The sequence below is a fragment of the Poecile atricapillus genome, chromosome W (genome assembly GCF_030490865.1).
Source record: "Poecile atricapillus isolate bPoeAtr1 chromosome W, bPoeAtr1.hap1, whole genome shotgun sequence".
Taxonomy (NCBI): Eukaryota; Metazoa; Chordata; class Aves; order Passeriformes; family Paridae; genus Poecile; species Poecile atricapillus.
In genome coordinates this window covers 3,929,620-3,954,898 of record NC_081288.1, presented here as the reverse complement: position 1 = coordinate 3,954,898, position 25,279 = coordinate 3,929,620, and the positions used below count along the sequence as shown (strand labels likewise).

The window sequence follows — 25,279 nt, the reverse complement described above, 5'->3', positions numbered from 1 at the left end:
TGTGCATTAGAAAAATGTTCTACTGAGAAAATCCTACAGCAACCACAAGAAATCATGATTTCAAAATTCTGTCCCAAATCATCAGGTGTGACTTCTGTAATAAATCTCAGCCTGAGTTACTCTGGCAATAATTGGAAGGATTGCACTTGATTCTGTAAGAAGAGGATTTGGGATTCATCACAAAGATGTTGGACAAAGTCCTGAGCCTCATTTGAAGCGAAGAAACAAGGCATGAACCCTGATTCTGAATGAACTAAAGGGTCAGCTTTAATAATTTCTGCTCAAGAAGGAAAAATTCCCATTATTATCTGTTTCTTTAGCCTGGCTGAAGCAAAATGCATCCTGAGCTTTCTACACAGCTTTTCATTTCCTCTCACTCTCTACTTGTTTCCTGAGTATCATACCAATTTTCACACTTGAACAGCAACTTTTCTTGGTTAGTGGTTTGATCTAGAAATTTTCTAAGCTACCCAAGCTGAGAATTTCTCTAAATAGTTCCCACTACTATTTATTTGTATTTAGAAGTTCTAATTGTTTGCTTTTCTATAAGTAACCCTCAAAATCCATCCAGTTCAGAAGGGCTTTTTTCACCTCCAGGATAAGGCTCTACATTAGGGTCTAAGAACTGAAATGCAACTGTTTGCTTTTAATTTCTGTGGCAGAGAATTTAGCCCCAGTTCTTGGAACATCTACATCAGCTTCCTATGAGGTGGTAAATTCAGAGCTGACTCAACAAAATTCATACAGACAAGATTAGCTGTGCTTTCACTGAGCTAAAGGAAGGCACAGAGCTCTACCTTCCTAAACAGAAGCATCTACCCAGCCCATGAAAGCAAAGAAGATGCAGAAAGATGCCTTCTGACATGCAGCAGAAAGGCTTCTAATGGTGATCTTCAACCATGGGAAGTTCACATGGCAATTTAAGGGGCAAAGGTGGGATGGGAATAGTGGGATGTGCAAAACTGAGCATTAAAACTTGCTCACATTCGTCTCTCTTGATTTTAGATGCCTCTAATAAAGGGGATGTGCCCTATTTAAATAGTCCCTAGACTCCAGTGCTGGAAGGAGACTTGAGGGCTTATCTAGTCCTGCCTAGATAAGCTCCATCACTGCCACTGGTAAGGCTCTTACCTTGTCCCCCTCTCCATCATCATTCCTCAGTTTCAAGTTATTTGGTCCATTATTTTGGCAAAGGTTTTCTAGACTCTTTTTTTCATTCCCATTGCTGCTCCATGCTTTTCTCAGTGTGCAATGCCTACATCTTACCCGTGGCTTCACTGTCACAGCACAAAACAAGGGATTTCTTTGCATGTGCTGTACAGTTCAGAGTTCCATTTAAATTTTTCGTGTGTGACATTTCTAACTGGTCTTCATCATCCAGAGAACTGCTGGAAATACTGAAAAACCAAAGGCTCACCTGGGCACCACCTCTCAGTGCATCCTTCTCTTCTGGCAGTTAATCACTGCTTCTTAATACGCTCTTCCATTTGACACAGTTTTGTACCCTTTTAAAGGCACTTTCTTTTCAGGGATTTGCCAATAAATTTCATACTCACATCATAATTCATCTAAGTTATATTTCCATAATTTTACAGATAATATAAATAATTGTTACTGAAATCAAGCAAAGAAATGGTATCTTGGGTAGAGAGCTCACTACAGGGGCTGTCTTAAGACTTGGGCACTGTATAGGATTTGTGCACTTTGCAGGATTAAATATACTTGATTCACTATAACTTCCTGGTAATAAAAAGAAGAGAAGGAGCAAATATGACCATGCAATAATACACTTCATTTACCAGTTCCTCAATATTTTTTGCTCAGACCAAGGAAATTATGATTGCAAATAAGAATAGGAAGGAAGTTATCTGTATTATTCAGCTGTATTTACATGGGGAAGTATTAAGAAACCCAGTCTAGGCATTGGTGTGTTAAGAACCTTGTGGCAGTACTCACTAAATGAAAACAAATATATCCAAAAGTTTTTAATATTCCTCACATATTTATCTCACAACTCAGCATCAAAGAAAGGAATAGTGAATATGAGTCATGATGACCCTTATCCAGGATGCTTGGCAGAAAAATTCTCAGTCACTAAACAATCAATTTAAATTCTGTTTTCAAACTCAGGATGGATTTTCAGGATGGATTTGTCTCATCCAGCTGAGAGATACCTAAAAGACCTGTTGTGCTGTTTAACAATTGTGGGCAGATGGAAGGCATAGAGAGAGGAGATAAGAGTGACTCATCTGATGGATGTAGATGTCCAGAAGAGGAGGTGAATCACTCTCTAGATGCCCTTACTGACTCTCCACTGACTCGAGGGGGAACTCTGACAACTGTACTGACCATACAACTACCTCTTGAATGGAACCCGGTGGACATGGTAAAGATGCTTCATTTAAGGTGTGAAGTTTGTGTGCCTCGTGTCAGCTCCATCTCAGTTTTATGGGAAATAAAAAGTGATTAAAACCTGTTTGGCCTTTATAGATAATTAGGCTGGATGAAAATTTTCTGGTGATAATTTTGAGGACATGGTATAACTCTGGCTTCCCCAAACCTCTGCCCTGCAGCAGAGGTGGATGCTGCTGTGGAGATTGGGAAAGGCCCTTGTGGGTGCATAATGTGAGTTCACAACCACCATTACTGTAATTTTAAGGATGCATAAGCTGATTAACAGAGTTTAGGTAGCTGCTAGAGCCACCCCCACACCCTCCCTGGGAAGGTCCATATGAAATGTTATTTCCTTGAATAGAGGACTCACGTAAGAGTGATTCACAGCAGAAAAATTGAATAAAACACAAAGCTTGCTTATTTCAGTGAGTTACATGGATGTTTACAACTGCTTTGAACTGGGAAGGGCTCCAATAAGATCAAGTGTTGCTTTTTCTTCAAGCTGGCTGAGAGACCGGTTTAAGGAAAGGACACTACTCCAGACCAAATGAGTTTGTGCAGAGTTTTAAAAGCACTTACAGGGTTTCAAAAGGCCCTTGTTAAACCTAGACCTAAGAAGGCTGTAGCTCTGTGGTTTACTCCCTGACAACTCCATTTCTGTACTTGTGGTCTTGTGACATTGAATAAAAATAATCTTTATAATCTTGTCTGTGGTGGCCTGAGCTACGTGACAGTCTCTTTTCCTCCCAGCTCTCTGCTGAAAGATAGGACTTACTTGAGCAGCAAAACTCTGCTGGTCAATGGAGGAGAGTCAAGGAGCAGCAGATATACCAGCACCTTCTTTTCATCCTACATCTTCCTTAATTCTCAAAATGCCTTTTTTCCTTTTTTTCACCACTTCCCAGATACACACTGAGTTTTCACAGAACCTCCCTTCCTTTATTGCCACACCTAATTCTGTTGCTAACATCTCATGTTAATCATCTAAATTATAATGCTAGTTTCTCATAAACCCCAGTTTTTATCTGTGCCTGGGAGTCTTTCTCCATTGCTGGGTCTCTCTGTTCTCACTCTCCTCTTCTCTACCGCAGGTCTGTTCCTTGCAGAATCCTCACTGTTTCTTTTTGTAGAATCAATCAGCAAAATGACTTATTTCCAAAAGCTGATCTGGCTAATTCCTCTCACAAATCATAACTGGTTTTTTCTGACCTTTAAGAGGTGTAAATGCTGAGTTACAGGTCTTTCTCATGCAATCTGTGTTTGTAGCAATGAGCCACCTGAAGTCACCATTCCTTCCAATGCAACTGACTGTACTTTCCATTCATTTCTGGATAAAAACTCACCTTTTCTCATAAAATCTTAGTGGCTGTTACTAACCTGTACTGAGGTTTGTTACCTGAAAGCAAATGTCTGCATGAAAGATTGAGCTGGAGGACTGCAGGAAACTTCCCTCTGTGTCCATCAGTAAAATAGCTGTGGAATTAAATAGTTGGACCAAGCAAGAAATTGAAGCAGATTTTGGCAAGTAAATCCCTTCACCTCAAAAGAACAGACCCCTTTCCTTTAGTAAGGGAAGCATAAAAAGTTTTGGATTTCTTTCCAGGCAACATAATAAATATGTTTTGCCAGCACAGATGACTGTAGGGTTCAGACAGTTACTTATGTCCAGGCATCTTGTAAAAAAGATGAAGGATTGAGATCTAAGACTTTCAGACAGATTTTTCAGGAGTGAAACTCTCTACGTCCTTCTGAGGACTTTGGCATGAGCTTTTCCTATTACACTATTAAATACAGAAGATGATTTGATACTAAAGCAAAGGCAGTAAATACCTGTGGAGTGTGAAGCAGCCCCGGGGTGAGCAGAGCATTTTACCCACAGCAGTTGCTTCAGAAGTCTTACTTGTTCTCCATGCCCTGTTGCATTTGGATTTGAGAAGTAATCTCCTGGCAAAGCCTCGCAGCTGGCAAACCCTGCAGGAGGATTTGTCACCTGCATCACAAAGCTGCACAAAATCTCTCATGGAAAGAGCAAAGGGAGCTTTATCAGGAGAAAGGTGGCAAACTGATAGATGCAGCCATAGCAGCAGCTAAAAATGTATTGCATCTATTCCTTAGCTTGCCTGTTCAGATGATTTAATTCCTTGAGGATTTATAAAGGAGAAATAAATGCCCAGCATGTATTAATCATGATAGAATACCACAGATAGTTTAAATATGGGTTTTTTTCTGTAGTCTATCCCAATTAATTCTCTAGTTGCTAAAAGGAAATAATTTCTGTGGAAATGGCTGAAGAAAAACTACATAAAGTGTGATACTTCCTTGGTAATTTCCAGTTTTCCACTGGCATTTGGAAGAATTTCACTGAAGCGTGTCACACCCAGACGATTTAGGAACAAGGGAAACCTTTTCCAAACCTGCCAGCCTCACCCTCATTTGTGTTTTTTTTAAATCAAGCTGTCCATCCTTCAGAAGCTCAACTGTGATTCAGAGAAACTGCACACATACTTCCATCAAAATCAAATGCAGTGTGGCTTTATCATCACTAACAGAAGACCTCTGAAAAGCCAAAAGGATAAGCCATGGAACCTTTTTTTCTGCAGGTGGAGCCCACAGATGTTGCCTGAGATCCACTGTCACACACCAGACATCTATTCCACAGCAATGGTCCCTCTCTGATACCTGTCCAGCCACAGATTTGGGGCTCAGTGCCTGAACAAACCTATTAAAGTCTCCCTGCTTCTACTGACCTCAGCTGTAGTGAAATGTGAAAGAGCTCTGGAGCCAGGAGCTCTGATGTGTCAAACCACTTCCTACACATGATGGCACGCTCTGCCACAGCGAGCATCGAGTTTGGTTTCCTGGATAACAGACTAATACCTGAACAGAAAGCAGCCTTTGTTCTTTCCCATGGAGCCAGCAAAACGATGATTTGCTGACCAAAGCCCTCCCTGCACATGTGGGTGATGTTCCCAGACAGCCTCATCAGGCAGTAATCAGCTCCTTGGCTTGATTGGCAACAGCTCATCACTTCTGAGAAACTTCGCCATCCTCAGAGGTGTGGAGAAAAGATGTGGACAAGTCCCATGGAGCTCAAGTGGCTTTTGATGTGGGTCTTGTTTGGATTCATCAAGGGGGAAAATACAGGTAAGAGACTCTTTTTGCCTTTTGGGGAGGGAAAATATGATTTGGGTTTTTTGGTGGCTGTTAGAGGGTGTTCACAACATCCTGACTCCTTTCAGCAAAGGAAAGATGTTAAGGAGCTTAAGGAATTTATTATTCTAAGGAAATGAGAGAAATGGGTTCTGTGCCCACAAACTGTCAACTGCAGAAAATCCAGAGCTTTAGAGGATATTTTTTGTCTGACTAATGTATGTATCCTCCAACCCATCACTGGAACAGTGGGCAGATCAAAGCAGCCTGAGGCAGCCCTTTGAATTTCCTTTTTCCATTTTCCTTGTAACTTTAGGAAACAAAAATAGACACTGAAATGGCAGTACCTCTGTAGGTAAAATTGGTGGCAATGCTATTAGTTAAAAGGTACCATACAAATTTGCTATGGGTACTATAGATACGAAATATTTTTTCAGCCATGCCTCTCAATCAGTAGTGCCTATAAACTGTGAATGGAGACAGCTAATCCAATTCAGCATAATTTTACACATTTAAAAATAGTGACACTGCTTAGATTTGGCTTATTTATCATGACAAGTGTGTGCATTGAGAAATGGTCTGGTGATGCATTAGTGTATTTAAATTTAAATTTCTTTGTTCAAAGACAGGGAAAAAATCTTCCATTCTCAAAGCTCCAAAAATGTGCTATTTCCTTCTGTGTCTGATGATGATGTCCAGGCTGAGAGGTATGAACAGACACAGCCTAAGGCAGGCTCTCAGATATGCCGGTACTGTAGCTGCTGATGGATCATCTTTAGCAGGGCTGGGAATTTTCCTTGGGGCTGGCTATCTCAAGGGAAAGTGTGTTGCTGATGTCTGAACTCATTAATGCAGGAAGGACCTTCACAAATGTTGAAGCCCCAGGTGATTTTATTCTCATTATTTTGCCAGTAAATGCTGCACCTTCTCCTTCATGGAGCATTTTCACTGCCAGATGAGGTGCTGGAGCCCACAGGAAGTGCTTGGTGCTGTGTGCAGGAGCAGCACCACGAGATGCTCAGAGGGATGACACACCACAGATGTGTCAGTGGGATCAGTTCTGGGATGAGTCAGGTCCCCCAGATCACACTTTCTGTATTACTCTGCCTGGAACATGTTGTGAAATTTCTTGCTGGCAGGTCTCGTTTATCAGAAACCTTTCTGGTTTTTTGGAAAAAAATTGAGGCGTGTCAGAGCAGTTGCATTTTGTGCTATTTGATGTAATTTTATTCACCACTGAATGAATAAATGCACAGCATTGCATTCTCCACTGTATCACTAAGCTCTTCTCTCCTCAGCTTCCTGTGCTTATTTTCAATGTTTCTCTCAATGTTTAAACATAATATTTATATATATATTTGTAATTTCTCCCTGCAAATAATATGCTAAGGTAGAAACACCACCTTTTACCTATTTAGGGGTTTTTATCACAGAGACACTTAAGGCATTGTGGCTGTAAGTTCTGTTGGTTTTAATTCCTTAGGGAATTAAACAAGGAGACCTGGGAATAGACATAAGCAAAGCAAAGAGAAAGGGGCTGGGTTGAACTGGTCAAAAATCAACCAGGCCTCAGCACATACAGTGCTTTTTTTTTATTATTTTGCCTCAGTATCTTCAGCTTGTCCCAGCACTGCAAGTTCAGTTTTGTAAATAGATCCAACCCTAGATGGTGTTTGTCAAAATGCACTGTCAAGAATAAATATAATTAGAGGGAAAAGGAAATTAAAAGTATTTGTTATACAGAACAGTTTCACTGATAGATTTCAAAATGCTTTGAGAAGGCAAAGCCCTGGGGGACTAGGGAAGCTAAGGCATGGGATGATCATTCATTTAATAACAATTAAACTGCACCTTAGTGCTAAAAAGAAGAGAAATGCTAAAAAGAAGAGAAATGCTGGTTTTCCTATGGAGAGTATCACATTTATCTCCTTTACTCTCACAGCAGGAGTGCCTAGAAGCTGCAGGTATGGGTGAAGCCTGGAGGGAGGGTCAAGCACAAGGTAAAAGCTGGTCTGTGCTCCTACAACCTTTCCATCTTGCTGTCCATGGTACAGGGATACACTCAATAGATTTGCAAGTTAAACCTGGAAAGGATTAGAACTGACAAAAGAAAGAAATTGATTCAAGTGAATTTCATTCACACAAGATGGGTACCAGATCTCAGTCATTTAAATGAGAGGAATTTCTTTCCCATTATAATTGCATATTAGTGCTGGCTCCCATGGATTTGAAATGCAATGCAGAATACATTAAAGTTGTCAAACACAGCCGAGTGATTCTTTTAAGGTCAACTAGAGAGCAAATAACTTTACAAACTTTTTGGCTACAGTGGCCTTCAGCAACAAAGGGCTCAATATACAGCTACAATTAAAAAAAAATGTTAAAAAAGTGTTTCAAAAGTGTGATCCTACTGAGGAAAAGCAGATATTACAGACAGAGATCCTGCAGTACCTGCTTCTTCAGCTGGAGAAATTGTTTGCCAACTTCATCAGAGGTGAGATGTTATGCCCTTTTTCCTTTTATTGCAGAAAAAAGTCCACTCTTTATCTATTTCTAGAAAGCCACTGCTTCTGACTTTGCTCATTTCTGCCTTCAGAGTATTGTTATTTTGGTCTCTCTACCTCCTTAATGTTCAGCTCTGTCTGCCCTGTTTTCCCCTGTTGCATAAATGCTGTCTTCAAAGCCCAGCTTCTGGATATTTTCTAAGCACGGATTCCATTCCCTGACCTTGGTCCTGAATTCTGGAACTACATATCTCACTGAGTCCTTGCTCCATCTCCTCTGATGCTTCCTCAAAATCCACATTTCCAAAGTCCTTCCATGACTTTTCTCACTTGATTCCCTGTTCCTCAGTCCTGCCAGGGGAGCAGCACACTGTCATCTGCTGCTTTTTCTTGATGTTCTTGATTTGTAAAGTGTGACCCCACACATAAAAATATATGACCCTCTCTATGTGGAAAAATACTTCATACATTAGAAAAATCATTACTAGGTGCAGAAAATTTCCATCTCACTCTTGTGATCTCCAGGGCAAAGCTCCATGACCATGCTAAGTCCCTAAGTCGGGTGAGATGAATCCTTAGGGCATATTTGAAATTAAAAAATTTCCCCACCAGACCTTTTTTTTTCTTACTTTCCCAAGACTGGGACACACACTTGACAGACCATTCAATTATTCTCAGAGAGGATATTCTCTACTGCCCTTTCAACCCTATAAAAGGTAAGGCTGAGAAAGTTCCAGACAAAGGAAAGAATCTGTATTTCTGCTGCTGTTTAAAAAGACAATTTTTGTTTCCTTGTCGATTAAAATATCAAAGACATGTGTTTTAGTGAGGTTGTCTATTGAAGCAAAATTGTCACACACCAAAACAGGGCTTTCATGTATAATATTCTCAAAACTTGGCTCTGTGTTCTGCTACAAAACCATGTGCCATGGTTGCTTTTAGAGAGTCTGAGCACTGTGGCTTTACCACAGAACCAAGGATGTTACAAACACCCAGAAACAAAAACAAGTGTTCCCCATTCTTCACTTAGTGCACTTTCCATGCAGCACTCTGTGCCCAGGCTGGTCTTCCTCCCTCTCCCTCTCCCTCTTTCCTAATGTTCCCTCTTCTGATTCCACATTTTGAGTCCAAGTCTCCAGCCCAGCCCCTCTGCTAGGGCAGGCGAGAGATCCATCAATACATCAGGTAAATCCCTCTGATTATCAATGTGAACACGTAAGAGCATTCTCCCATCACTGCAGCTAATGAAAAGAAAGCAACACCTTAAAGCTTTGCTTTGGAGAAGGTAAATTAGGTGTCTGCTGTGCTCTAGGGAGGTTTTTCCAGCTGCACTTCTCACAGAAGGAGCTAAGAATGCACATTTCTGAGGCTAAACTATTCTTAACATGAGAAAGCTTAGTCCACTGTGCAACCCACTCTAGCCTTGCTGTTTATGGAATTCTTTTGCATTGGATACCACTGCTTAGATCAATGGCAAACAGCTGGTCAGCAGGATTAAGCCAAGAGGCCAGAGAAGTGCATTTCTCCCAAACACAATTTTCTATGGTCCTAGAGCTCCTGACAGTTCATATTCCACTTTGTTTTATACTGTTTTTCAAACAGAGACATCTGGTACAGCAAACTCAGCAGGGACTGAAATTCCAGATCCTTAGAACAGCACATTCTTCTTCTCCACTGCTGGGAATATTCAAAACTACCTCCATCCCCCTAAGACTGGTCTCTCCTTCATTGCTGTTTGTATTAAAACTTGTGCCATTTTGGTAATTTTATCTGCACTGTATTTCTGGCTCTTACACTGCAGATTCACTACTACTCAATTATTTTTTAAGATAATCTCTCTATAATCTAAGGTACAGCCAACTATAATCTCACAGGCAAATTACAATAAAGTTTGGGTCTGTGCCCCAACCCCACATCCGTGATCTATTCCCACCTCACAATTTCACATAAGCAATAAATTACATGAATGGGGAAAAGAATCCTCCAGAGCTGAGGCTTGCTTGTTAAAGGATCCTTTGGGAAGAAGTTTTAAAGTTAGAAAAATTTAATTACCATTTCAGTTCTGTTGTCAGCATCAATTCCTTTGCTCTGCCTGTTCAGGTTCATCTTCATGAGACTGGACCATTTAGAGAGCCCAGTTTCACACAGCACATAAATCCCCAGGGCTGATTTAGCTTTTCAGGTACAGCTGGGGAAATATCTTCATTTTGGCCTGGTTTGATTTGTTGGTGCCTCTGGGGAGAGGTGCTCTTCATCCCTGAACTGGGCAGCTGTGTGCAGTGCCTGGTTTCTTCCACTGCTTCTGCCCAAAACGTCAGAACATCCAGTTTCCTACCAATCCCATCCTACTGCCTTTTTAGTAAGGGGAAAATTGTCCTGGTTTTGCACTTTGCTGCTTTAACTTGACATCAAAGTAATGTCAGCACTGGTGACACACAGCCACCAGCCAACACTCTGTCCCACATGACAGAGGAAGTTCTGAGTTTAGGTTATTGTGGCATGACTCACTGTGTTTTACCTAGCACTAAAAATACCTGTTACAAATTTTCCCCGCTCACTTCTTGTGGACTAAAGGACTAAAGCCTCATCTATCACTGCTCTGCCAGCTCAGACATGGAAGAGGAACAGGCAGGAGGGTTTCATGCAGCCTGGTACTGCCAGCTCACCAACCGAGAGCAGTTTCGTGGTTGGGTGAGTAACATACTTGGATGGGAAACATGAGGAAAGAAACCTGAAAGAACTGATGTTGATCTAGGTTCTGGGTTTCCGTCCCTCCAGTATCTCCTGTGTGATATCTGGCAGCTCCTGTGGAAATCCCAAATGCCCTGAGACATCTCAAATAGCATCAGACACCCCAGCTCATGCCTATCTGTTGGCTCAGATGACAAGGCTTGCAGATCTCAAAAAAGCTTTTCAGACTTAATTTAGGGAGCACTCCAGCAGAACCAATAAGTCCTTTTTAATTTTTGTGTTTCATGGCTGTCTATTGCCTCAATACACAAACCTCCTTCTAATTCCAAGGGTTTGTCTCCATCCACTCCATCATAATAATGGAAATCACCTCCAGAATTTCTACAAATGCTGTAGACACCAAAAATCCATTAATATGGGGAGAAACAGAAATTCCCATCTGCCTTAGGAGACCTGAATGTTCTCATAATTCTGTAACTGACAGAAGGGCTAAATCCCTATGAACACAATTATACCAGCTTCTCTGTTTGACCTATTTACTACATCTGAGTGCAGATAAATGCACTCCCAGGACACTTTTGGGGTGTGGGAAGTGAGAATAGTTGGTAGGGGCTGATGAATTTTGTGAATGAAGGAAAGATAGAACAGTGGACATCAGCATAGAAAGAGAAGAAAATAGTGGCACACACCTTGTCATGGGGACGAAAAATTGGAATATGTGCAAAGGGAAAATTAGGAGGCAAACAGAACATCAAGACACCTTAAGGTAATGTGAGGACAGTATTTCAAACCAGTAATAGCAGAAGTGCAACCCTGGAGCAGCTGTGGAAGGGTGCAGAATCCAGGGAAAGCTGGGCTGGGCAAAACTAGGTCTCTACAGGCTGTGAGGCAGGTAATGCCCAGATGTGCTGGCCTTTTAAAAGATTGATATTTTCATATCACACAAACTCAAACAAGTTGATTGGCTAATTACCAGAAAGGTGCAAAACAAAAAAAAACCCAAAAAACAAAATTAATCTTCCTTAAAAATGTAAAAAGTCATAAATCTAGTGAAGGAAAAGATCTACCCTGCCATTCCCTACTCCCTGGATTCATCCAATCCCTTGGCTTTTTTACCACTCACACAGCAAAGATGTTGATTCTTTTAGGGGCAAACCATGAAGTTTCCTTGGGCACAAAGATGGAATGAAGTTTTAGGCATGATTCACTCCAGAGGTCAGTATGGTCCAGACCTCACCAGGTCTGCATCCTTTCTGCAGTCTTCCCAAACTATTCCAGGAGGTGCCATGACACAAAGTGGAAGAAAGACGTGGAGGTGCTGGAACAGGTCCAGAGAAGGGCATTAGAGCTGGGGAAGGGTCTGGAGCACAGGTGTGATGAGAAGAGGCTGTGGGATCTGAGGGAGCTCTGCCTGGAGAAAAGGAGGTTCAGGGAGGACCTTTCCACTCCCTACAACTGCCTGGCAGGAGGGTGCATGGGTTACATACCCAGTGCCTACTTCTTCTAGAAGGAGGAGTAAAAACTGCATAAAGAGAAGCACTTCTGAAGGTATATAAGATATGCTGAGACAATTAAAAGTAATCATGGCAAAGGATATTTTATAATATCCGTATTCATTCACAGCTCCTCCCAGTGTGAGGACTGGTACAACAATAAACCCAAAAGCTGATGACTTTGATATCAAACACATTGGTGATGAGCTCTAGTATGGGAGAAGACAGTGTTTTAAAATGTTATGATGGTTGTGAAAGAGAAGGTTCTTGAAAATGGGAGCAAAATATTTCATGTGCCAATGAAGCATTTAAAAGACAAAGGGATGCAGGCACAAGGTCACAATGAGACCTGGGAAATTCATCTTCCAAAATTCTTTCTGGATCAGAGAAAGGAATATGGTTGTAAAGGTCAAAGAAGATACTGCAGTTATTTAGATGTGAGAAGACAAGAATTTGAGCAATGTGGATGAAATGAAAAAGCTGGATCTAAGGAAGGTTGTGTGAGATCCTGCTGCAATGTGGATGTTCACCATCTCCCAAGTGCACCATTTCTGCACAATCCCTGTCTGATGTGTGCAAGTTCAGAAGAACCCAACATTTGATCATCAATTAATAGAATGATTGCCCTTTATGATAGTAGGTTAAATGTTGTGGGTTTTCTTAAGAAGATACTAATGAGTTGTAGGTTTGAGTGCCTTGTGCTAAGATTCAGATCTGCAATCTGCTTCAAAGAGGCTTTTGAAGTCTTGAGGGAAACAAGCTTTTAGCTTTCAGGGAAAGTGAGAGTACATGATCTCAGCTTGCTGCTGATCTGATAACTCTTTAATTTTAATCACCCTGACAGTCTGTGGTAAACCATGTGGTTAACTATTTCGGGTGCAATCGCTTCTCTCAAAGCCACAGTCTGATGTAGTTTACAAGGCAAATCCTTTGATAACACAAAGGTACAAGGGGATTAAAACAACCCTTATGCAGATTAGCTGTTAAACTGCTCACATACTTTTTGTTGTTGTCTTCTTCAACCTTTGTGACTTTTACTAAACAGCAAGACAATGTAAAGTGAGAAGGGTAGAAAATATCAAAGTGAGGAAATGAAAGAAAAGGGCATTGCAGGGCTGGGGCTGGGAGTCGCTGTTGGTCTTTCAAGGAGAAGGCACTTTGGGAGTCAAGGGCAGACACCAAATGATGAGCAGTTATCAGAGACTTGAGGGCCTTTTGCAGTCATTTGTGCTGGTTTTTAAGGCTGCATTAATTATAGCTGCAGAAAATGCAAGGATATGATGACTAAGAAATTTCACTCCTGGTAGCTGTTACTGTTGTGCATTAGCACAAAAGGCCACAGATCGTGCACCCAAAGATCCAGAATGCCAACCCTTGTGCAACCAGACTATTTGATCCTTTAATTTCTCAGCCTTTAGGCCTTAAATAATCATTAAGTAGTGCCTTTATCAACCTCTGGATGCCCAGCTCAGCTTGAGCAGGCTTTTCAAATGCACTGAAATGATTTAACTTAATTCATTCCAGCTGATTGAGAAATATATTTAGATGTGATTTGCTGATGACACAACACTTCACGTCCTTGTTTTGGACAAGTTATATTTAGGTTTGCAACCTTATTTCACAGTAAGCTGCTCTTTGGTGTCCTCATACAGAACTGAGAGTCTACACCCATTCCCAATGTTTGCTTGGAGCTGATTGCAACTTTCAATTGCTTACTTTTGCCTATTGCACCTCACTCCATAGACTCCATGCACACTCTGGTGTGGGTAGCTGCTCTCCAAAATGATTGTGTACAGCTTCATTAAGAAAATGTTGATAGTTTCATGTTGTCCATCTGCTGGACATGTCTAGTATTGAGAACAAGGATGCCCTTGATGCATAAAGTAAAATGCCAGGCTGTCCTGATTCTTGGGCTTTCTATCTGCAGGTATTTGCCCAGATCTTCCAAGGCCTGAATTTGCTGATGTTACTGCTGAAATGTATCCACCACAGACCAAACTGTACTATAAGTGTGACCCTGGCTATGACAGAGAAGCTGGTGCATACCTAGGAATTCAGTGTAAGAGTAAACAGCAGGGTGCTGTTTGGGAATACCCACTATTTAAATGCTTTGGTGAGTGAGTGTTGTTTTTTTTCTATACATAGAGGTGTTTCTCCAATGTGTTACTTGGTATAAAACAAATCTGAGCATTAACGAAAGATCTTTTGTGCTTATTTTTCTAAGTTAGAATTTGAAACAGTTCTATCCAACCTGTAAAAACTTGGGTGCTCTGGCACTTTGTTCCAATATTTGTCCTGATGTAACTTAACAAATGTAACTTCTCCACAGATGTGAAAAATTTGTTGTCAGTGGCTCCCACGATGGAGTTAGAACTTACACAGAAGCCAGAAAGAGAACCAAGGAGCCCTGCAGCCCAGAAGCAACGAGACCTTTCAGAGTCCAAACAAAAAGGTAAATAAGAACTCATTTAATACTGTAATGCTTCTCCTGCTGATTTTCATGGACGTAGTGTAAAAATGGTGAGTAATATTTAATTATTTCACAGACGGAAAGAAATGATTTCTGTAATATCTTGGCTGAGTTAAGGGATATGGTGTATCAAAAAATTAGAAAGGCTTGGTATATCCTGCTTGTGTATATTTTCTAAGAACACAAGATTTTCAGGAACAGAAGCAGTATATAAAATCTGTCTGCTTTAACCTTGTGCTGCCTTGTGCTCCCACAGATTTCTGTGGTCCTCCCAAGACTGTTCCACATGCCTCCATAAGTCTGCCCCAAAAGTATTACGTGGGACAAGTCTTACATTTCAAATGCCAGACAGGTTATGATAAAAGACCCCCCACCTCTGGCAACAGGACGTGCAAGGAGGTGAACGGCAAAATCGTCTGGACCCCCCTTGATATGAGATGCACCAATGACAGCAACCAGTGGCCACCACAGACCATTGGGCCAGGTAAGATGGTTGTGATTACACCACAACAATGTCCTGACCTGCTCATGTGGGGTTCAGACCCCCACAACTCTTGTGGGGAGAGCGGGAGCTTCAAAAACGTTTACTAAAGAAGTTCTGCCACTGAGGGGAAGAAAGAACTCCCTTGTGTATTTAAACACCTTCAGAGAAAGGGGTTTAAATGAAGGCAAATCCTTCCTTAGCCTCAGATTTTGTCAACAGTTTGAATTTAAGGAATCACTCTATCCTGCAAGTTCTATTGATGGCAAATCAGATGTATTTATATAAAAATTAATTGTTTATTAAGACTAATGAACAGGAGGTAACAGACAAAAGATCTTCACTACACAGTATCAAGCTAAGAGAACTACTAACAGATTATAGCATAACATAAAACAGTGCACTGTATCAAGATATCTATATTAAAGCCAAAAAAAGAAATAGTATTGATTATGAGTCAAATGTAACTTACCACTGAAATGATGATAATGTACACAGACAGATTTCTTCACTTAATCCTTTGGGAAGTAACTGTGAAATAGATTTCCCTAATCACAGGAGAAACTCCACACATTTCCAGGAAAATATACAGATTTCTGCTATGTGAAAGTTTGCTGTGGCTTTTATAGCTGTAAAATGAATGGCTGTCAGTGAGAAAATCAGCCTATTTTGTCATTCCAGCCCTTATGACCATACCAGACCACTGCACACACTGTTCCAGCATCAGCCCAGGACTTTCTCCCCTGTCTCATAAATCTGTTTGCCTGTGGTCCCTGGGAATGCTCCCAGTACAGAAGTCACAATTTGCTGTCTGGTCTTTTCCATCATGACACCATTGAAGATTTCACTTGGTGCTACCAGGATAAAAGAACTTCTTGCTGTGATGGATATAACCCACCAATAAACCAGTCCTAGAAGATAATACAGGATATTGAAATTACATCCATTTAAAAAGTACAAATATTATAAAAAATTTAAATTGGGATTGTAAAAAACATGGGACTGGATCACAGAAGCAGCCCCCTCAGCCTTTAATTCAAGAGAATTAAATTTAATTTCAGTTTCCTGCAAAATGCTCCTTAACCTCAGCAAGGTCAGATCCTTGCAAATAGAACACCAAATATTTATTCCCCTAAGGTGTTGCCTTTGTATTTATTGTGATGTGATGTATGTAATGGGGCTGGAGATTTCTCAGTTCAGCATTCAGCACAAAAGAAATTAATCAAGAAATCACTATTACAAGATGCCTTGTTAAAAGTCTATCCATATCTCATACTGGGGCAAGTTTAGAGCTTCCTTTTCAGGATAAGAGAGAAATTAAATTAATTTCTTGTACCAGAAAAGTTTTAGTTTACATTTCTGGGCAAAAAACTGGTCCTGGTTGAAACCATGTTTCCACGTACTAGCTTGGCACCTTTAAAGTCATCATTCCAGTCTCATATGAAGTAAAGATCTTACATGGATTCCATTCCAGTTTACTTCATGCCCACCATTAACAGGTATCAGATCAGAAGAGATGTTATTATCCAGGCTGGAAAGATCTGTTGATGGCCAGGAAACAAACATGGCAATTTTCAAGTGTTCTGTGCAGAGGGCGAGCTGTCAGACTCCACCCTTGGCACTGCTTTGGTGTCGGAATGAGCTGGCTCTTTGCCTGACTCTGTCCTCATCACTGCTCTTCATCAGAAGAGCAAATTGATACAAATATCAAGAATTTCTCTCTCTCCATAGGTTTGACTCTTCTGTCCTCTTTCCCTGTTTCCTCAGGGACACTGCCAGTGACAGGTATGTTGTTTTATTAAAAACTTCACTCAATCACCCAGAGCACTTAGTTGGTCTTTCAGTTTGTTGTTCTATTCCAAAGAGATCCATTTCTGTTAGAAGTGCTACTAAATACGCTGCAAGACAAATCTATATCCATGTATTGTGTGAGAAGTCAATAAAGACAATATAAACAGATTGTTTAAGCACTAAAGCTTTTATAAAGAAATTTTCAAAGATTTGTAAGGAATGTAAAAGAAAACAGATCAACCAAAAATCCGTTTTATAAATGGAGCCATTTTCAGATTCTTCTCTGAGACTTTATGTGAATTCAACAAATCAGTTCAACTGGAAAAGAGCAGGAAAAAAAGTAAATATTTAAATGCTGAGTTTTTTTCACATTTTCAAAGGAATAAAAAAAAACATGGGCAAATAGAACATTTCTTCACAGCTAAACTAGTGCATTTAGATCAGTCTGAAGAGATTTTCTTCTCCCTCTTCCCCATCTTCCACTCAGACATTAGCTGATGAAATAGAAATTGTGTCTTAATGTACATATGTTCAAGATTTTGCACAAAGGCTCTTGATTCCAGCTGGAGTCTGTAGAAAACTGTGGTGCACATTATGGTGAGAAGGAATAATGGAGTGAGATGAAGGAAGGGAAGGAGTTTTGCAAACTACTCCAGAGACCACAACATCAGTAATCCCTGGTTATTTCACTGTGGTCAGTCTCTTGTTGCCTAAGTCTCCTCTGGTTGGGTCCTGGGAGCAGTGGAGCAACATGGAAAAATTCCTGCCTCTGGGCAGAGGGGCAAGATGAGAGCCTATCCCTAAGCTTGCCTGTTTCTCCCCATTGGAAAAAATGCAATAATTAAGATAACTCCAGGTGCTAATCATATTGATTTTCAGGTTTTACAGCTATCTGGTTTGTTCTGCTTATGATTCCCACTGCCTTTGTGTGATTCACCAAGCAGACAATAAGGTAAGTGGGACAGAATGAGGAAAATGTGAAATCAAACAAATCTGTAGAGGTGGAAGAGTTATCAACTGGATCAGCCTCTCCCTATTGCAGTGCTTAGATTTCTAGACCTCTTCTTTGGTTTTAAATATGACCATGGATTGTCTGATTCAGCTATTAAATACTGGCACAAGGAAAGGAGGAATCAGAGCTTTTGAAATCAAAAAATCTCAGACCAAGTTGCCCAGAGAGGTTGTGGACTCCTCATCCCTGGAAGTGTCCAAGGCCAGGCTGGAAGGGGCTTGGAGCAGCCTGGGATAGTGGAAGGTATCCCTGCCCATGGCAAGGGGATGGAATGAGATGGGCTTTAAGATCCCTTCCAACCCAAATCATTCTGTGATTCTATAATTCTAAAAAGCAGTCTTTGTCCCTTTGTCTCAGTGGAACTGAGAATGGCAATTCAAATAATGGATGAGAGATTAATTCTGTGGGAAAATTAAGGTTAATTATGCAAATACATTGTTTCAGATAGATTATCAGTCTTTTTCTCTCTGGCCAAACTGTGGGAAGTCTGGGGGAGCATCTGCCACCACAACCATATAATTCTGTTTTCTTCATCGCCTGATTTCAGAGTTGCATCATGACAACTTTGTACTTCAGATTTATTTCAGTCTGGCCTCCTCCCTGTTTCTGTTACTACACTGAGATGCACCAAGGCTGTTCCTGTTCACAGGCTCCCCAGCCTAGTTGAGCCAAGATGTCCCTGTTTAACATTTGGGAATTCTTCTCTTCTTCTCTCTCTTTGCTAATCCTTGTCCCTGTTTCTCTTCATGTTCCTTAGTAATTACTGATAATTCTTAGCTGAATGGCGATTTTTCTTGAAAAGTGAGAAGGAATGTCCTCAGGAAATCACATCAGAAGCAGATTTTTGTCAATTAATGATTGGATAATGCCATATAAAGTGTAAACAATGCTTTGAAACATGCTTTAGTGAAAATAGCCAACATGGTGCAGATTGCCCTGGCCATTGTAGTATTTCTGAAAATATGCTATGCGAAAAAGTGTCAAGAATGATCCACATTTTACCAGCTCCGTGGTGGAATAAAGGTGAAATAGCCAATGCCAGATGAAATAGTAACTGACAAATGAAATAGTAACTGGGATCCTAAATGATGTCTTTGTAAAAAATACTCTGTTTTTTCTCATAGTAAATATAGAAGAAGCCATAGAAAACCTGCTTCTTCCCACCTGTAGTGAAGTTTTTTTCCTGTTGTAGGGAAGACTTCTCAGGGAATTGCGGCATTCAGATGCAAACTTGTGAAATTAATGACTTGCCACAGAAGAAACCAGAATGTACCAGTGACCCCAAGACCAGCAGTGGCAAATGAGGAGGAGGCCCGGACACTCAAATCCAACGTGTGAAGGGGGCAGAAGATGTTACAGCTTAACTCTTATGGGGACAGCTTGACTTTCCACCTACAGAGTGCTGGTAGGAGGACTGCACCCCATCACTGACAGATGGGGAAGGAGCCCTGCCTAAAACTACTTCCCAAACCCACTTCTCCTCCTCCTACCATGCAGCAGATGTATTTCTAATATAACTGCAGCCCCTCCCAAGCCACCAGGAGTACATATGGACCATTCTCCCAAGCACATGAAATGGTGCCACCGTCATTTCAGCCCACACACCACCCTCCCCACAAACAGAGCAGCTTTGCTGGACACCTGATGTCCCCCTACCTCTTCCCCACCCAGGTGGGTCAGGCACAATTTTCTCCTCAAACTGTTCCCCTTGGAAATGAAACCCCTTCACCCCCTGCATTGCAGCTGAAAATCTGACTGTACTCCTTTATGGTTCACTATATCCATGCATTCCTCATCACTCCCCTCTTCCCAATTATTTTGGATTTGTGCCTTCCATGACAGTTCCTACATCATTCCTCCAGCTCAGACAAGGGTGCTGCAGATCATGGCAGCTGATTAATCTGACAGCTCCTTTTGTAGCTGCAGAGCATGACAGAGCCCAGCACAGAGGCATCTGAGGACAGGCTCAAGCAGATATAATACTTGACATGTTCTTGTATTGTTGGGAATTTGCAAGGTCTGGATATTCTTCTGCCTCTTTTTAGCCATGCTTAGCTGGGTAAGATGGGCTTCACCTGGCTGAATGCAAGTATCTGTGTCTGAGGAAGGCAGTAGGGAGTAACAAGTCCCTTTAGAGACCAGTTTATGTCTATATTGCCTAGATATATGTAATAATAAATATATATAATATACAATAATATATATATTATTATTCTGTAATATATGTATGTGAATATGTATTTATTTATACACACACAGAGATATATAGTTACTTATGTATATATACAGGCCAAATGACTCAGGGTCATGACCTGTTTGTCTGTATTGACTTTAACAATGCCCACATTCACCAGATTAACTACAAATACTTACATGGCATATGACAAAAGCCAAATGAGATGGATCGCTTCCTTTAGAATTCAGAAGACATGAGGTAGTTTTGGCATAGTTTTCTATTTCAAGATAGAGTGTATGTGATATTGATTTACTGGTTAGGATTACTGTTGAGTCATTCTCACTCTATAGCCTCGATGTTTATATTTCCCATGGCTTATTTTATTCCTGTTGGAACAGGACTTATTTGTATTACATATCTTATCACATGAACCCTCAGTAAGTTCATGGATAACATCAAGTATGCTGGGAATATTGATCTGCTGGAAGGCAGGTTTTCTCTCTCTGAGGTACACACTGAGACACCTGGGGGTGCTCAGCCTGGAGAATAGATGACTCCAGGAAGACCTTGGAGCCACTTCCAGTGCTGAAAGGTGCTTCAGCAGAGCTGAAGAAGTACTTTGGACATGGGCATGAAGTGACGGGAAAAAGAGGACTGGCTTCCCACTGCCAGAGGGCAGGGTTAGACTAAATATTAGGGATACATTCTTAACTGTGAGGGTGGTGAGGCACAGGCTGCCCAGAGAGGCTGTGGCTGCCCCATCCTGGAAGTGTCCTAGGCCAGGCTGGACAGGGCTTGGAGCATCCTGGAATAGTGGAAGGTGTCCATGCCCATGGCATGGGGTTGGAACTGGATGATCTTTCATGTCCCTTCCAACTCAAACCATTCCATAATTCAATGAAGTCCCAGGGAGTGGGACTCATGAGTTGTTTTTCCCCATATCCCATAGTAGTAGAGCAGCTTAAAACAAATTTTCTGCAGCTGTTAAAAGAAAACAATGTGATATGTTTACCTGGAACATCTGCATGTGTATTCACAAGAGCTGGCTTATACATTCCCAAACAATGGGGTCAATAGCTCAAATGTTCTGCCTTCTTCACCTGTGCTCTCTGATAATCACAATCTGTCTGATGCTCTTAAACTGCTGTTTTCTAGAGACTTCTCATGCTTGAAACTGGAAGATGCTTAGCAGCCAAACCTTCTCCTCATTCATTTTTTTCTTTTATTTTTTTCCCATAAAAATCAAGATAAAAACACTTGCTTTTAAATCTTTTTACATATCTAAGATTCAGAATTTACCTAGACACAAAGTGTGGGTAGTCATAGTCATTAAATTCCACCTGCATATAAACCAGCATGGGATGGACAGAGATAAATCACTGCTCCTAGCATTTACTCTCTGAAGGATGGAGGCAGTACAACCTGTGTACTTCCAGCTCAGAAACACTGGTTCAGCCTTCTTGAGATTGCAGGTTTTTCTATCATATTTATATCACACAGTTTCATTTGCTTTGGGTTTTGAATATTTTGTGAAGGTACTGGGGAAAAATGTAACTTAATATGAAAAGAAAAACCAAAGGATGCCAACTTGCACTCCCAAGGTACAGTACCACTGTTGAATAGTGTTGGCATTTTCTGGACTTCTTCAGTGTTTGATGTAAAACCCCTCAAACCCACCAGCACAGCAGAACCATCCATCCAGCACTTGATATGGATCAGGCTGATCTTGAGTGTATATTCCCTTTTAGGTCTCTTCAGTTTATGGATCTGCCTCCTTGGAAGGTTCTTTAGATTATCAAGCATTTTGAGGATCTGAGTTTACAATGAATCACAAATTAGCAGTTCTTTATAAATAATGTCAGGTAAAACCGGTCTTTGCTTAAATAGTTGCTGCTTTCAGAGTAAACATGAATGTGACCTGGATTCTCAGGAGCAGCTCATGTTGTGGCCTTTGAATATTCCTTAGAATGGATCTGATGTTTACACAGACATAAATAATCATCTGGATAATTTTTCTGAGCCCCTCTTAAATGGAGTGCCATCCACCAGGGGAGGATACATTTGAAAGTGCAAAAAGACTTGATATGTTTGGGTTTTGTTGTTGGCTGTTGGAGCTCCAATATTTGTACGGTTGCTGTGTGAAATCTGAGTTTGCAAATCCCATTGGAGGAGAGCTCAGATGATAACCGAGAGCACCAGTGAAAAAAACAAATAGGAAAATTCTCCTATTGCGTAATTAGTTTGAATAGGTTTGGTGGTTCTTGTGTACATGGAGTGTAACTTCACAGGATTCCATCCAGGTACACAACAGATAAGTAGTTCCACAGAAATCATAGGAGATAAAATCTTATAAAACTTTCCTAACAGGTGTGGCCTGTGTATTCAGAGGCTAAGATGGTTAAATAAATATCTAATATTGACCTAATTTTTAATCTGACTTTGGATATAAAAATAACACATGAAAATAAACATTTGGGTTTTGATAAATTTAACTTTCCTCTCCTCTAAAAGATCCCAACAAGATAAAGCAATTAGATTAGTGGATGTGATATTTTTTTTTTCCTTTTCTAGATTAGCATTTAATTTAAGACAGGAAACTCCCAGAAAGACCTCCTGTGAGACTCAGGAATGACCCTCATGTCTTTGATCATCACTTCCCAGGAGAAAGCCTCTCTCTGCAGGGTGAGATGAAGAGATGTGCATTTCTCCTGGCCAAGCATCTGGAGATTGGCCTGGCAGCACCACAAACAGAAGGTGTTTCATGCAGAACCACACACAGTATGTTTGCTGCCTACATGGGAGAGATCCGGTAGCTCCCGTGTGTTCAACCCAGCAGATGGGGATGGCATCTCCTGTGCCCGGGGGATGGAAAAGCACCTGAAAGCACATCCCAGGCTGCCTTCAGAATGAGCAGCCAAAGATACTCCTGGGTGAACCAAAGGAGCTTTGCCCAGCAGAGGCCAGATTATGCCAATGTCTTGATTTTTTTATTTCTTCTCTTCCAGAGCAGCACTTAAGAATTGGTTCATCTAATGCAATCTGAACCCTTGCTGTTATTGGAAAAGGGCTAAGCAAGCTGCATGATCCAACCCACTTTGCAGTGAAGTGAGTTTAGGTCACAGTGTCCCCTCACAGTTCCTGGCAAAAATAGTTTTTCCTTAGTGTCTAAAATCCCTGTGACGCACTGGATCCAAGAGCTCTCCCCAGAGATGGACACACACAGAGTAAACTGCAAAATTACCCTCCCATGTCAGTGCAGCTGCCTCTTTCCAGGGAACAGAGGTACTTCCCACCCCACTGTGGGCATGGGCTGGCTCTGGGCTCAGCAAAGGGTTGTATCCCTGTTCCACATTCACACCAGGCTCAGCAGAAAACAGAGGCAATCCCAGATGAAAGGTGGCTGGCAGCATGCTTGTGGAGCTGGGGCAGCCCTCTGCTCAGTTCCAAGCTGGGCTCCTGTGAGAAACACCTCCAATACCTGTGGGAAGGCAGTAGTCAGGTGGATCTTTTACCTTGTGTTTTCCAAGTATTTCACCTGCCTGCTGTGGAAGGCAGGGCATTTCTGCCAAAGTGGTAAAATACTCTCAAATGCCTCTGCTGCAGTCTGATACTGGCTATTTGTACAGGATCTTCATGAAGGAAGTTGTCTAGGTTTTCCCAAAGAGGGTTTAGAGTGAATTTGTCCAGGAGTTCTGCCAGCACCTGTGTTTGTCTAGAGGACTTCTGCACTGCCTTGGGAGTGGTTTTGGTATTCAATATGCTCCCCCCCCATTCTAATTAAATGATGTTAGTTCTCAAGGTGACTTGGCTTGAGTTTTTTCCCAAGAAATAAACTAAGCAAACGCAGAGAAATGTAAACTCTGTTGTGATTGCAGAACAGGAGGAAGGGGATTTTGAAGTGACTCAGATGATTCTTTTCTTTGTTGGGCTTCCCAGGTGCTTCACAGGCTTGCTGTGGAGGGCAGGGCATTTCTGGGTAGTGCCAGGGGTAAAGGTCCTCAGGATCATGAGGGAGCTGATGGAGGTGGGAGTGATGGAGATGATCAGTGGTTCCAGAGCCTGGTTCCAGAGGGAGCAGTGGGGCATGGGATGAGCAGTGGTGAGGATGAGTGTGGTCTCAAGCCCCAGCAGATGTGCAGAGGTGGGTGAGCGAGTCAGAGGGAACCCCCTGAGGTACAGCAGAGGTGTCTGCAGATGTGCCTCAGCCTGAAATTGCACTGATGCTTTCATCCCATCAGGGGCTGTGTCAGCATTTGATCCCAGGAGAAAAAATCCATCCAGGCAGAGGACCTGGGATCTCAGGAGCTATCCAGCAAAGGGGGTGAGAGTGATGTCCTCACTTTGTTCTCCTAAAAGGCAAAATCTTCTCCTTGGTCTCTATGCAGCCCAGCAGGCACAAGGCAAGGCTCTTGCTGCTCTGCCCATGGCAGCTGGAGGTAACAGGAGCAGAGCTCCCTGCTGCTGCCAGGCAGTGCCCCGTGTCTGTACTGGGATCTGGTTCCCTGTGCTCAGGTGTCCAGAGCCTCCAGAGCTGCCCCAGGGGAATGGGCCTGGCCTCTGGCTGCTGGCCCAGGTGAGGGTGGGTGTTGCCCAGGGTTCTGCAGCACATCAGCCAGCCCCAGTGAGGCTCTCCAAACCTCAGGATAGCTGCAGTGGCCCGGGATGCGTCTCCTTATGCAGCTGAGGCCGGCCTGGAGCTCTGCTGGCTGCGGTCAGAGCTGAGACACAGCACACCTGGAGACACCTGCATGGGGCTGCCTCACTCTGCACCTCCACCAGAACCTATGTTTTAGTGCAGCCCCCAAACAGCTTGGTCCCTGCTGCACAATGAGACCCAGCATGATGATGAACAACAACTCCTGAGCTGAGAACTGCAGTCCCAAGTTGTCACCTCTGAAAGTGACACGGCTTGTATGAGCCATTGGCATCCTGGCCCACTTTGTTCATTCCCTTTCACAGGAGAATAACTGGTGTCTGATGCTGACACTTGTGTGGCTGTCATGGCATCCTCAAATTGCATTTGGACACCCAATGTCCTGTGAGGATGCTCTGGGCACCGTAACATTACTGCTGGTGGTAGAAATCTCAGTGAGGAGCAACCAGTGGTTTATATAAAT

At 41.9% G+C, this 25,279-nt stretch overlaps 1 protein-coding gene across 1 annotated transcript; it reads left to right on the top strand.

Annotated features, from left to right (window-relative positions):
• The first annotated feature begins 5,330 nt into the window (after positions 1–5,330).
• Positions 5,331–20,272, top strand: LOC131591880 (interleukin-2 receptor subunit alpha-like). Its single transcript, XM_058862989.1, has 7 exons — positions 5,331–5,538; positions 14,160–14,345; positions 14,562–14,684; positions 14,959–15,186; positions 16,915–16,968; positions 17,854–17,926; positions 19,179–20,272. The coding sequence occupies exons 1-6, from the start codon at positions 5,463–5,465 to the stop codon at positions 17,904–17,906; spliced, it is 720 nt and encodes a 239-aa protein (XP_058718972.1). The 5' UTR covers positions 5,331–5,462; the 3' UTR covers positions 17,907–17,926; positions 19,179–20,272.
• Positions 20,273–25,279: the final 5,007 nt, after the last annotated feature.

Excerpts from the sequence above, each read along its gene's own strand:
- LOC131591880 (XM_058862989.1), top strand. The coding sequence starts at position 5,463 with ATGTGGACAAGTCCCATGGAGCTCAAGTGGCTTTTGATGTGGGTCTTG. Across the intron at positions 14,685-14,958 it reads TTCAGAGTCCAAACAAAAAG|ATTTCTGTGGTCCTCCCAAG; the intron begins GTAAATAAGAAC and ends GTGCTCCCACAG. Across the intron at positions 15,187-16,914 it reads ACCACAGACCATTGGGCCAG|GTTTGACTCTTCTGTCCTCT; the intron begins GTAAGATGGTTG and ends CTCTCTCCATAG.